This window comes from Mus caroli, chromosome 4, assembly GCF_900094665.2.
Source record: "Mus caroli chromosome 4, CAROLI_EIJ_v1.1, whole genome shotgun sequence".
NCBI classification, from domain to species: domain Eukaryota; kingdom Metazoa; phylum Chordata; class Mammalia; order Rodentia; family Muridae; genus Mus; species Mus caroli.
The window spans coordinates 139115986-139130715 of NC_034573.1; the positions used below are offsets into that span (position 1 = coordinate 139115986).

At 40.8% G+C, this 14730-nt stretch overlaps 1 protein-coding gene across 9 annotated transcripts in view; it reads right to left on the bottom strand.

Moving 5' to 3' along the window:
* Window positions 1–14730, bottom strand: part of Kif1b (kinesin family member 1B) — a 123826-nt gene that overhangs the window by 68361 nt on the left and 40735 nt on the right. For 3 of the 9 annotated variants that reach the window (XM_021161570.2, XM_021161571.2, XM_021161572.2), the window contains exons 10-15: window positions 12565–12640; window positions 11600–11678; window positions 11038–11180; window positions 6790–6923; window positions 2573–2652; window positions 638–713 (exon numbers count right to left, since the gene is read on the bottom strand). In XM_021161570.2, coding sequence (XP_021017229.1) covers window positions 638–713; window positions 2573–2652; window positions 6790–6923; window positions 11038–11180; window positions 11600–11678; window positions 12565–12640 — 588 coding nt within the window. Of the gene's footprint in view, window positions 1–637; window positions 714–2572; window positions 2653–6789; window positions 7002–9867; window positions 9910–11037; window positions 11181–11599; window positions 11679–12564; window positions 12641–14394; window positions 14413–14730 lie in introns of all 9 variants that reach the window. The other 6 variants (XM_029476046.1, XM_029476042.1, XM_029476045.1 and 3 more) reach the window with 4 other exon arrangements.

Genomic DNA, 14730 nt, shown 5'->3' on the forward strand with positions numbered 1-14730 from the left:
TGACAACCATCTGTAATGGGACCTGATGCCCTCTACCAGCTTTCAGGTGTACATGCGGATGGTGCATTCTTATAAATGAGTAAACCTTTAAAGGAAAAATATGCTAAAAATATGCTTAAAAATATGTTTTTTCGAGACAGGGTTTCTCTGTATAGCCCTGGCTGTCCTGGAACTCACTTTGTAGACCAGGCTGGCCTCAAACTCAGAAATCCACCTGCCTCTGCCTCCCGAGTGCTGGGATTAAAGGCGTGCGCCACCACACCCGGCTCTGCAAACTCTTAAATGCTGGGATTACAGATGTGTGACATCCTTCTCAAAATATATGGTGCCAGAGATCAAACCCAGGGCTAATTGCATGCTAGGCAAGCACTGGACATGAAAAAGGAGCCTCACTAAAGCAACTGGTGCTACAGTCAGGAGGATAAGAGGAGCAACAAAAAGATGCTTAAATATACCCAAAGTCTCACTACCCTGGGTTTTATCTTTGTAACCACTCGAATCACTTTACAACATGGCTGTCTTGTATGTAAAATGAAATCAGAAGTACCCGACAGTAAGCTAAGGATCTAAATGATGGACATGAAGTGGCTTATTCAGACAAACTGTTTTGTTTCTGTTTTACAACATATTCTCTTACCTTTTTAGGTGAGAAAACTCCAAGTGTCCCCCCATCTTCCCGTATGGCAACTCCCATCTCAGCCAACAAGGCTTCTCTTGAAAAACAAAACAAAAACCCAAGTAAATCAGAATACTAAAACCAAGACGTCAATTACATTAATTTTAAAAGAGTTGGAAAATACACTGACAAAGCAAAAACAGTTAGCTATGTCTACCGCTGGCGAGGGAGACAGGGAATGAAGTGATATGCTTATCACTGATGAGAGCCTATTTTTAAGAGAAACAGTACTCGGGGCTGGAGAGATGGCTCAGTGGATAGGAGCACATGATCGCTCTTCCGAAGGTCCTGAGTTCAAATCCCAGCAAGCACATGGTGGCTCACAACCATCTGTAATGAGGTCTGGTGCCCTCTTCTGGAGTGTCTGAAGACAGCAACAGTGTACTTACATATAATAAATAAATCTTTAAAAAAAAAAAAAAAGGGAGAGAGAGAAACAGTACTCAAAATGAATCAAAGAATACTTCCATACTAAAGTTCTGTTCATCGAGGTAAGAGTTTTGAAACGTTATCCTCCTTAAGGTTGTGCATCCGACACGAAGAAACAATTTCCCTCCAGTCTAAGGCTGGAATTAAAATGACTCAGGGGCCAGCACTGCGTGTTAATGTTAGTGAAGACACAGATAGATGGGCAGTGGCAGTGCACGCCTTTAATCCCAGCACTCGGGAGGCAGAGGCAGGCAGATTTCTGAGTTCGAGGCCAGCCTGGTCTACAGAGTGAGTTCCAGCACAGCCAGGGCTACACAGAGAAACCCTGTCTCAAAAAACAAACAGACAAACAAACAAACGACACAGATTTACTACAGGGGTGAGTGGAAGTGGCTTGGGAATATGAAGTACAGCCTGTAAGTGTGGCTTTTCTCCAATGTCATCTTCCCATTCGTCCCCACCATTTACTACAGTAATTCTAGGAAGGTTTGGGTTTGTTTGTTTGGTGTGTGTGGGTATATATGTGTGTGTTTATTGTGCATTGTGCCTGATGTTGTGGTACCAACTGTGTGAATTTCATTTTCTTCTTCCATCTTCATATGGGGCTGAGGGCTCTAACTCAGGTAATGAAGCTTGCGGAACAAGCAACCTTTATGTGCTGAGACATCTTGCCTGTTCCAATAATTCTAGTTTAAAATGTCTGAGGTAAGTAAGAAAATTCTTCCTTACATTTACTGATCAGTACATCGGAGTTTGCTTCTCCCTCATTTTCGTAAGAGAAAAAGATAGAAACTGACGTTTTTAAGTGTGTAGTTCTCCAAACAGTATAAACAGAATAAGAATTTTAAAACTTTGCAACATAAACTACCCAAAAGGTTCTACACAGAGTAACTCGACAGAGTAAGAACAGTTCTTTAGATGTGGGCCGTGACCAAGTGAAGTCCACTTGTTACAAATGAAACCTCCTTTACTTAGCATGATTCTTCCCAATCCGAAGCCGCGGCAGGGCAGGGTGGTGACACACACGACTCCCTAGAGCAGTGGCTCTCAGCCTTCCCAACACTGTGGCCCTTTAACATAATGCCTCATGTTGTGGTGACCCCTAACCATAAAATTATTTGTGTTACTACTTTATAACTGTAATTTTGTTACTGTTATGAATAGTAGCATAAGTATTTGATATGCAGGATATCTGATATGCAACCCCACGTTCAAGGGTTGAGAACTGCTGCCCTAGAGAATCTTTAAATATGTAGACTTCACTTCAAAGTATAAATGTGATTGGATCCACCTTCCCAAAACAGATTTATTTTGAAGCATTTCAGAAGGGGGAGAGGGTTCTTTGTTTTTCATTCTATTTCACACATACACACACACAAACAAAAAACAAAACAAACAAACAAACCTACAAAAGCCACTCAAACTCCCCAGAAAACTTAGTAGCATCAAAGACTTTTATCTCCTGACCTCTCCATTCTGATGGCCTCTGTTTTACGAAGTTTCTCTTCCCAGGTTTCATTCAGCTCAGCAATGATCTTCTCTGACTCCTATGGAGGATGCACAGATTGAAGCAGAAGGGCCAGAGTTTAATTACCACACTTAGCAAGGAAAGCATGAAACAAGGGCAGACTCTAAAGTAATGGGCTCTTTTCCTTTTTTAGAAGGTAAGAATCATAAAATTTTTAGCTCTATTTCATCTTTTCTTATTACAAAACAACTCAAACTCAAAATTAAGCCTAAAATTAAGTACACATCAGACACACAAATCTTTCCAAGTCCTAATAAAAATAGAGACGTAGTGAATCCATGTGTACATCTGCACAAGATAGAGGAAGGGTGATACTAACATCAAACACGCAAGGTATTTTTTTCTTTCTTTCTTTTTTAAATCATGGTATTAATACTATGGTATTAATATTTATACTGTTTGAAAATCTATTGTTTTTAAAAGGCTCCAAGGAAAGCCAGGCATGGTGGTGCACGCCTTTGATCCCAGCACTTGGGAGGCAGAGGCAGGTGGATCTCTGTGAGTTCGAGGCCAGCCTGGTCTACAGAGTGAGTTCCAGGACAGCCAGGGCTGCACAGAGAAAGCCTGTCTCAAAAACCAAAAAACAAAAGACAAGCAAACACTCCAGCGGCTTAGAGAAAGTGTTAACTGGGTGGCACACTAGCAAACCTTTAGTGCCAGCAAAGACTGCATTACACTAATTCTACAATCACTCTATACATAAGAAAACTTAAGATCAAAAAATTAGAAAATTAACCTAAGCCTATCTTACTCCTTGAGCTGGTCTTCCTAACTATTACTGATCTTTACATTGATTGATTGATTGATTGATTGATTGATTGACTGATTGAGACAGGATCTCACATAGCCCTGCCTAACCTCACACTCACTGGTCACACATGAGGCTGAATCCCTGATCCTGATGCCTCAGTCCCGAGACTACAGGTATGTGCCACTATGCTCAGCTCAGCTCAGCTCTTTATTTCTTCTTGATGAGTCAGTAAGAAGGCAGGAAATTTGGTAGGGCAAATAAAAAATACTTCTGAAAAAACATTGTAGTTTATGTTTTAACATTTAGAAGATTGGATGTTTACTCCATGGAGCACTGCTTGAAGCCACCAGTTAGCTAAGGTTCACTGTACCCAAGTTTCCTGAGTGAGTCCAAGTGTGGGGTCAAAACACTGCTTGGGACAGCATTTGTCCTGCTCGCTTCTATGATGGATGTTTATAGGTATTTACAGGCTAAATCTGGGCGATGGCATTCTCAGTCCTGACTTTGATGCCAGTCTATAAACATCAGAGCCAGTGGCTATAGCTACATGCCTATAGCTTAGTACTGAGCACAAAGACCAAATCATGCATACAGACATTTCAACTTGAACTAAGTCCTGGCTTTAAAGAAAAACTACATACCACTATCTTGTTCCTTGTTTCTCTCTCTCTTTTTTTTTTTTTTTTGCCAGAGAAGTTTAGAAAGGAATCGGGATACTAATATTATGTATGGAAATAGGCTAGTCAATGAGGAAGGAGGGAGCAGCACCTATTGAAAAGTAATGTGCGAACGCTGACCTTAAACTAAAAATAAAGAGGAGCAAAGAAAGGCAAAGAAACCGTTAGGAAGATGGATTAGCCTCCATTGTTGCTGTTCTCCATTGCAGTATTTTTCTCTTGCAGTGTCATGCCTTAGGAATGCAGCTCCTAAGACATTCTCAAGCGTTTCTATTGTACAACTGCTGTCCCACACGCTGGATGAAAGATGTTCTCTGCCTGCATCATTAAAATGCAGGCCTGTCCAAAAGGAATTCTCACCATTCACAACGTCAGAGCAGAACCAAGGCTTCTGCTTCAGTGAGCTCCAGCGTGACTGATCACAAAGCTGTAAAGAAGCCATTTGCACTCTAGACTAGAGCTAGAGAAAGATTTTACTTACGTTGCTTCAAGGGAAGTTAAGAGAGCAGTTTATGTGCTGATTAAAGTATTACCGCTTTGTTTTCGTCGGATTTAGGCAGTTGGGAGAGAATTCCTCGAATAAGGAAAGCATTATTCCCTGAAAGCCACTGGGAACGGCTACTGGGTGACCTCATTGTTAAAAAGCCTACTTGCCGTCTTGACTCCTAACATGCGGTATTACTTTCAGCTGGTTCTAGCTAGCAAGGAGAAAGGAATTTCTCCTTTACATCAGAGAAAGAAAAAGGTAATCTCATTTCTGCAGGAAGGTACAATATAAAAATAGTTAAGATTCACAATCTCTAAAGGAGGTGAACATTTGATATAAATAATTAGAGGGAAGTTTCACTTTTCCCTACTGCCAGAGTCCTCTGGCAACATGGTCACTGACCCGTCCTAATGAGGAAATTTGTGAATGAACACCCCTTCGCACACAGGACTTCAACAGAATCGATAGGAAAGCTTCCAAGTCGGTTTCCCAACAGCAGAGATCACCCTGCACCTTGCACCTTGAATAAAAAGATGTCTCCTTCCTCTCCTTTTGCCAGGCATTTTAGAACTTCACTTACTTTCTGAATCAAGACATAAAAGCATTGTTTTTATTTTGGAATCACCTTCTTTTTGAAGGAAGAAATCAAAGGAAAAGATGGGGTGATAAGAAAGGACTCACAGGAAGTCTGTTACAGTTCACCTGAAAGCCACAGTGAAAGCATCTGACACAGACTCACTGACCTCTGTAGTGAGGTGTTCAACAAGCCAGCCTGGCTACCTTCCTCTCTCCTAACTTTACCTATTAGAGAGCCGCTGTTCTCAACTGTCTTCAGATGGGCACAGTTGTTAGTGGGGGATACTGAGTGATGGTGAAGAGGATCCCTGACTGGGAGCATGGCCGTGACTTCTATATTCTCAGTGAGTTTCCCCTACCCTAGTACTCTTGAACACACAGGCCAAGAGGACGGAGGCAGCAGGCAGCAAGAGAACATGATGCTCCCGCTGTGGCCTGATGCTGGCAGTGTGGCCTCAGCACCACAGGTGACACCTGTCTGCTCTCACTGCAGTCGCTGAAGGAAGGAGGACAAGGACTACACCGTATTTTCACATTCATGCAGAGCCAAAACACAAATGGCCATAGCCAGCAACAGACTGAAAGAACCCCCCATCTGCAGAGCTGGGAGCCAGGAATAATGTGACAATAATCAACTTAACACAATTTAAAATTAGATCCGTGTCTGACTGTCAGCGAGGAGAGCACTGCCAGAGAAGCTAGGGAGAGGAAACCCACCACGAATGTGGCAGAACTATCCGTGAAGAGGGGTTCGAGACCGAAATAAAGAGGGGCAATGAGAACGCCAGGTGAGTACTCTTTCTCTGCTTCCTGATCTGCAAAGACGTGAGCAGGCAGCCTCACGTAAACTCCAGCAGCCACGCCTTCTCTTTAGACTAACCGCAAACCATGAGGTAAAATGAACTCCCTTATGTTGCTTCTTCTCAGGTATTTGGTTCCAGCAAGGAACCAATACAGTGGGCAATTTACAGTTGAGTAGCACCATGGCCCAAGGAGGCCAGCTGTACCAGACAGGAGGAGAAAGCCCTCTTTTCCCATAACTAAGGGATTTGTGAGTTCTAAAAGGTCTAATTTCATGTAACCTAATAAACTGGCTATCTCTACTTAAATGTTCAAACTTTCAGTTAGTTTAATATTAATGTTACTAATGGAAGAATGCTCTATGGAGAATTCTATCTTCAGTAAAACCAAATTTTCCAACTAGTTATTCTATGTAAATTATTATCACTTTAGAAAGGGTTTCGTATTACCTAGGCTGGCCTCGCACTCACTATGCAACCAGGATGATGCCGAACACCTCACCCCCATTCTCCATCTCTTGAATACTGGCTTATCAGGTTCAGGCCACCATATCTAGCTTTAAAACTAAACATCTAACAAGCAACTTGCCTGTGACTTATAAATAACCTTCAAATTAATGTAAATCTTTCTTTACTCATCTGCTATTTTGTATGGCTAACTTAGGACCTTTTCATCTTGGGCCAAGCCAAACTCAAACATTCTGATAAAAAGGAATTAAACAAATAATTTCATTTCAGAATACCTCTAACAGTTAACATCTCCCTGTGCTAAGCGAACATTTCTGTGATGCTCATTCAGTCCTAGCTCCGTCTTCTAGAACAACAGAGAGTACTCTGCATTCAACCATTCAGCCTTCAGACTTACCTTCAGACGCTCAATGGCTTCCTCCCCTCCAGGTGTCGACATGATCCTCTCCTGAATACTGGTCACAGATGGTAAGCCCACCTGACTAGTAAGTGAGCATGAAGATGGAGATGAAGTGAGGGACCCCATGGATGCTGTGGAAAAATTGCCAGGGCGTTGATTCTCAGAGGCTAGCAAGTACCTATGCTTATTGTTCTGAAAATCTTTCAGATCTGGGAGACAGAAAGAAAAGGTAGAAAAAAGGAAAGAGAGGAGCAGAGGAGGGAAAAAGACAGGAAAGAACAGCAGTGTGAGAAAGGACAGCATCAAAGCCCAAGATGAACACACGCTCTAACACAGACAAGCTATGTAACTGTACTAGATGGCAGTTCTAAAACATGTCCTTCTTCAGTATTGACCCTAAGCAGTCAGCCCCTTCTAAATTTAGAACGGAGACATTTCCAGCATGGGAAGGCATAGCCAAAGCTTTAAAGATGTCCTTCCCACGCAGGTAAAACTACTGGCAAACTAAAGTAAACCAAGCCGCTAATTCTTCCAGTTATTCGAGGTCTTCAGTACCTACAGTTTTACTCTATTTTTAAACTCCACTTGTTTTTAACAGAAAGGGGAAAATAGCAATTAGTACCACATACTGGCCTGGTTTAGTGTTCAGTGAAATTAAGAAATGTTAGTTCCAACCCTGAGCATTTAGTAGTCTTTGCATAGAAGCATTTTAACATGCCAAAAATGTATTCTAAATTAAAAGAACTGAAGAAATGAGAATAATTTTGAGGAAATATGGTATGATATTCATTGTGAATGCTTGTTTCAATAGGAAAGAACAATTAGTGAATTAACAAGTTTTAGTATATTTTCCATTTTTAAGTCACAGTAAACAAAAACTACAAACCATTTGATAATTTAAGTAAAACCCCTGTGTCTAATGGCTTAATGACTGGAACACTTGTAAGCTTTCTCCCTAGTATGATAGGCAAGTGTTTAAGACATATTTGCAGTAACTAAAGTCTGGAATACAACTGAAAATAACAGTCTTAAATTTGGTCCTGGTAAAAAAAAAGTCCACCGATAACAAAACTCACTCATTTGCTTTTTTTGTAATTTTATTCATTAATCATCCTTCTCAAATGAACTGCAAAGAAGAAACAGTGGTGCAGTCCATCTATCTTGTTCTTTGAAGACAGGGTCTCATGCAGCTCAGCCTAACCTCATACTTGCATTATGGCCAAGAATGACCTTGAACTCTTAACTTTCTGACCTCCTACTCCTGAGTGCTCACACTGTGGGATTACAGATGAGTGCTAACATGTCTACTTACATTTCTATGTTAAAATTATCTCATTAAGTGTTTTTTTTTAATTACATTGATTTCTTTTGTGTGTGTTCCTGTGTGGTCAGAGGACAGCTTGTGAGAATCAGTTCTCTCCTTCCACTATGTGGGAACCAGGGATCTAAATCAAGTCCTTAGGCTTGGTAGCAAGCCACCTTTATCCACTGAGCCACCTTGCTGGCTCTCATTTTTAAATTTGAGAAAATTTACATTCCTCGAATTCCTATCAGAACTCAGTTTCCCTCAAAGGATAGGGCAATGAAAGTGGCTGGGACACAGTCACTCGCTGGGTGACTCATCTCATCTCTACTACTGAATGGAAACCAGTTCTTGAAGCCTGCCTGTGGTAGCTGCTTCAAGACAGTTTGAAAACTACCATCTGCAGATAAAAGGGAAACATGGGGAACCAAGCAAAGAGGCATGTTTAAAAAGCAATCAGGAACTGGAGCAAAAATCATCCATCAGATGATGGCAGAGGTGGGAAAGAGGGGCAGGCGGAGGTTAGATGGTCCTGTGGTCACATGCAAGCCATAAAATGAATTAAAAGTAGATCCAAAAGGAAACTGAGAAGCAGCCAGGACTGTCTCCTTTGAGGATACGAGATTAAAACTTAGTCATGCACGGTTTTCAGGAAATGCCACAGCAGCTCAGAAACGATAGGCAACAGGCCAGCAGTAGCACCTTGAACACAAAAGCAAGAAGAAGGCACCCTCGCCACACCAATACCCTTCAGCCTTGGAGATCTCAGACAGAGCTGTTCCAGGCCAAGAGCCATATGTGCATCTGGGCATCCCAGGCCTCTGGGCTAAAGTCAGCACAGTAGCTGGCAGCACCGTTAGGTTCTCCTGTGCATCCTCTTGTCCCCAAACTGAGATTTGACATGTCTTGGTGAGTTATCTTAAAAGCATAAACAACTATTTTCTTGTCAACTTAACACTTATATAAAGACGTCTTCACTTAAGTTATATACTTTAGATATCTATTTAAGAATTTTAAATAGTAATTTATGAAAAGAGGAGAAAAATATCTAATGATCAAGTAAGATAAGGCCTAAGATTCGAAGAAAAATCAAGGGAGCTCAGCACAGGTGAGTGCTGACCCAACACACACAGAGCTCTTTAATTACAGACAGTTTGGCTACCTAGAAATGAATTGTGTAATTATACAAAGAATCACATTTACAATGCTAATTAAAAAGGATATTTCCTATTAAATAATTGGATCATAAAAGAAAGCAACTCAAGAGGGAAAAAAAGTGTAGGTGTAGAAATGATTAAAAGCTCTGAGGTAAACTGCCTAACCTAAACATGTGGAACCGTGGCACCACAGGAAAACCACTCCTGGGTACTGTAAAAAAAAGGGTAAAGTAAGTTTATCAATAACAGAATCAAAAAAGAGATAATATGTTTAAGGTCCCTAGAACAGGGCCAAGTATATTATAGATTTTCAGTAAATATGAGCTAATCAAGTGTGACTAACCTCTTCAAGTGTAATTCTGAACTTGCTTTAATTATATTGTCAGGAACACTGAAGATGGAGTACAAGGTCATCTTCAGTGAAGGCAAAAACTAAAATTCATTAAGCTACTTTGCTAAAAGGAGGAGGGTAAAAACAAGAGAACTGGACTTTCCACCCGACTCTGTCTGGGATTTCCCTGTTAGCAATGCTGGCATGCAAAGCTCGCTGTAAGGCTGACCCAGCAAAGGCAGGTTAGCAAGTCAGTGCACTGGAAATGACCATGATATACACACATTTGCCTCCACTTCCAGAGTAATCATCGATCAATGGGTCAACTAAAGGTAAGCAGGAGGGAAATACAAGAAGGGTCAAAGTTCAGAATCGGTAGCAATAGAGTGGGAACAGAGTAGCATTTGGCATTTGGGAAGATAAAAAAAAATGAAAATTCAGTAGTATAGGTTATCACTTTCACAAATTATATTCATTAAAATCCAGGTTCTAATCAGTAAGAGCTAAGTTGGAAGAGGGTTTGAAATCTGTAAGTATTTCAAAGTATAATATTTTACATTAAAAATAAAAATATGCCTTATTAAATAACCCATATTCTATCTGAATAATCAATTTTATGGCAAGAACTTTTTTCTAAAGTACCGAGGTTAAAACCCGAGCCTTGTCATGCTAAGCCATAATGAGCTGCACTGCCAACTACAACATACGAGAGGTTGGCTTACACACTATGTAGCTGTTAAAGCAGGCATTATAAAAGAACACTGTACAACAGTACTTTCTGCACGTCTGCTTCGTGAACTTGACAGGAATTAGACTTCTTTTTTTTTTTTTTTTTTTTTTTTGGTTTTTTCGAGACAGGGTTTCTCTGTGTAGCCCTGGCTGTCCTGGCACTCACTTTGTAGACCAGGCTGGCCTCGAACTCAGAAATCCGCCTGCCTCTGCCTCCCGAGTGCTGGGATTAAAGGCGTGCGCCACCACGCCCGGCGGAATTAGACTTCTGTCTTCACGTTCCCACAGAGAACAAGGCTCACTGCAAGGTAACTGTCCTCTGGAAGCAGGTCTCCAATGGGGGCTCCTCTTACACAGCTGCTCTCACTACCACACTAGCCCAGGGAAACAACAGCTTCCAAGTAAGACTTTTATCAAGTGGTTATTTTTTCAGAATAAATTTAAATATCTGTGTACATTCTACACAAAGAAAATCTAAGACTGTTTCACTGGCACCACCTCATAAAACCATTTTTACTACCACTTAGTTTCATCAAGTCTCTAAACTCTAAGCTTATTTACTTACTTATTTGAGATAATATCTGTGTAGCTCTGGCTGGCCTTGAACTCAGTAAGATCAGCCTGCCCGTGCTTCCCAAGTGCCCACCACACCCAACCCTAAGCTCATTTCAAATATAAGAGTCTAGAGAGGAGAGTAAAATTCTATATGACCCCAGTTCACTTACTATCAATAATATCTCCCAGTCCCTGAGCACGAAGAAGGTCCTTCAGTCGGGTCACTTCCTCCTTCAGCTCCCGAACCAGTTTGGCATTCGGGTCCTCATTGATAACAGCATTGCATTTAATTTGTTTCGCACGATCTGCGTATCTAGATACAGAGAGAAAATGCATTCTTGCCATTTCTCAGAGGTTCTGCTTCTCATACATGCCATGAGCTCTACACCAAACATTCTGAGGACTTATACATTTCAAGATCCTTGACAAATACATAATTTGTATGAAGCTTTACAGCATCTTACAGAGGTGACAAAGACTAAGAACTTAAGTGATTGGCTAAGATCACAATAGAAATAAATACCAGAGAGAGGTCCAAACCCAGTTTGTCAGTCTATTACAAAACCAAAAAATACCCTGTCATTTATCCCAATGAATCTGAAAGCCACATAAGTAAATTCCATTATAACAGAAACCATTTCCCCCTTATTATGACACACACGACACCCCTCACAGTGTTAGAAAATCTATGGCATATAAAACTACTCAGCTCCTGAAATCAAAGGAGAGTACCTCAGTGTGCTCAAAGTTTCATCGTAGTTGATGTCTGCTGGGCTCAGAGCAGCAACCATTGCAGTTCGGGAGTTGCCACCTGAGAAAACGAATGAGGAGGCTCTCACTCAAGTTTTTTACAAGAAGAATTTTATTTACTGTGTTAAAGCTGACAACAGATCCTAAAATGTAATCAAAGCCAACAATTTCTTTTCTTTTCTGACAAGGTCTCACGTAGCCATGCTGGTTTGAGCTGGTTCATTTCCTAAGTCATGGGTTTAACCCACTAACATTCTTCAGTGTTCCCTGCTGTGCTATTCCAACTCATATCCTGCTCTCCAGCTCTCCTGACTTAGCTCCTCTCCCAGGCTCCCTTAAACAAGTCCAGCCAGGTAAATGTAGCACAGGCCTACAATTCCAGTCCAGGAGGTAGTGTCAGGACTTCAGTGCAGCCTGGGTTGTATATGACCCCGTCTTAAACAAACACAAACAACTACTCTAATCAAGACCTTACTTAGCCACTCTACCACAACTGCCCCCAGGGATGGGGAAAGTGGCTGATTACTTTTTTTAATGAGGAGCAAAAAACAAAGAGAAAGGCTGAAAGGTCAGAAACCCTCAGTGGTGAGGAGGAGGAAGACTGTGCAGGGTCCACTCAGCTACATACACGTGGTGCACACACACTCACGCGCGTGAACTAGATAGAGCTTGGTGGGGGCAGGGGCTCTTAAGGAACACCACCATAAGTAAGCAGCTGTATGGAGCACAGAAGACAGTAGCTGCAGCTCAGTGCATGTCCTAAAGTAAGTGAATCCAGCCCGGGAAAAGCAAAAGCAAGAGCAGAAAAAGACAAGAAGCACTCCAGTGAGTTACTATGAAAACCTAGCCGTGACTCTCCTCCACCCAGACTCGGGGAAATGAGCCACCTCATCACACAGCTCTAAAAAGACAACTACAAAGGAAACGGGCACTAGCGGTCAACATACCGAGATTTTCTCGAAGGAGCCAAGTAAGTACAGAGTCCCTATAAGGAATAAAATCAGTTTTCTTCTTCTTTTTACTCTACAAAAGGGGAGGGAACAATGTTAGCACACTATGGGTGGAAATGCACATGAAAAGCATACCAGTCTAAAACTCTGAAGTACATCTAACTGTGCTGGCATTCTACCATGACTCAAATGTTCTACTTACACAAAATAATCAAGAGAGTAGAAATGCAGTGTACCTGGCAGACTAACCATGTAGCTTTAACCATTATTAATATTCTGCCATTACCCAAACCCTTGAGTAAGCCAGCAGGCACAGGTCCCGACTTCACAGATATATTGGATATAAGGAACAAATTTAGTAAATCTAACAATGTAATACGATTATCTAATGTTCCATCCATGTCTTCAGACCGTGTCTTTAAAACACTGATTTTTAAAGAAAACCCAGTATTTAGCTTGTAAACACTCAGGCACGTTATCTTTGACGAGCAGTTAAAACCAGCTTCACCAAAAGCAGCAGTGATGCACCAGGCAGCACCAAGGTTGGTTCCCAAAAGGAGAGAGCCAACCACCAAGTACTGTCCTCAAGCGTCTGCACGGCGCCATAGCACAGCACACACCAGTAAAGAAACCCTTTTAAAACAAACACCCCAAAATGGAGAAAACAAACCAATTACACACGTGAATACTAAATGCTTTGATGTACATACTGCCTCTACCTGAGTTTCTTGCATATAATTCTTAACTACTGCGTGATCTGAATATTTTTTTGTGCAGAAGAATAACAAACACTTTTTTTTGTATAGAAATATAAGGAAAAGAAAAACATATACCATTGGGTAAAGGAAAATAAAATCAATCTTTTCTAGCTTCAGTTAAAACTTTAAATTAGGGGGCTGGTGAGATGGCTCAGTGGGTAAGAGCACCCAACTGCTCTTCCGAAGGTCCGGAGTTCAAATCCCAGCAACCACATGGTGGCTCACAACCATCTGTAACAAGATCTGACGCCCTCTTCTGGAGTGTCTGAAGACAGCTATAGTGTACTTACATATAATAAATAAATACATCTTTAAAAAAAAAAAAACTTTAAATTAATTCTAATTTTTTTAAAAGACTTATTATATATATATATGAGTACACTGTAGCTGTCTTCAGACACCCCAGAAGAGGCCATCAGATCCCATTACAGATGGTTGTGAGCCACCATGTGGTTGCTGGGATTTGAACTCAGGACCTTTGGAAGAGCAATCAGTGCTCTTAACCACTGAGCCATCTCACCAGCCCTAAATTAATTCTATAGCCTTTACTTTATGTCAGTATAACCAAATAGTAGGAAAAAATGTTTTACTCATAAACTTCTATGGTGGGAAATATGTAAAACAATTTACATATATTAATAATATATAAACTTGTTTTATCTTGTTTCCAATAAGTTCAACAAATCAGCTATGCTTTAGGACAGGGCTCTAAAGAAAGGTAACTTACTACTCTTGGGTGGTTTACAGAGCTATGGAGACACTGACACAGATCTGTGGGATACACATCCTGACACCATGTAAACGCTTCCTTAAACTTCTCTCTTGTTCCTTTATTTTTATCCCTTCTCCAAAGTACTTTGTGTTCCTTAATTAATTCTGGTGTGAAGCCTCATGATTCACAGCCACCCTAAATAATCATTCTAAATTCCAAAGCCAAAAAAAAAAAAAAAAAAAAAGAAAAACCTTTTGGAAGGTTCTATTCTAACTCATGCCCTATTTATCCTCTGAAAGTATTAAAGCCATACAGCTAATCACTAAGCTAGTTCAGCGTGACCGATCCCCACCGTACCTTGCTTGTGCAGTTATCCTGCAAACGAAAGCATTTAAAGGAGAGAAAAGGAACATGGGATAAGCCTCTAGAATAAATGGAAATCAGAACACTTTCTAGGGACAAGAAGAGATTTAATTCTTCTTAGTGATTCAAAGGACCAATTAAATTAGAGCATACAAAAACTACCTTGGGTCTTAAATTTAAATAATGAAGACCATGCAAATTTTGGTTTAGCTTTAATGTGTCAGTACTGCAAAAAAAGACCATTTTAGTACATATGCACTGCAGAAACAATGATGGTCTGTTAAGATTATGATGGCACTGAAGACTTACAGTGTTGTTGCTGTCTTCAGG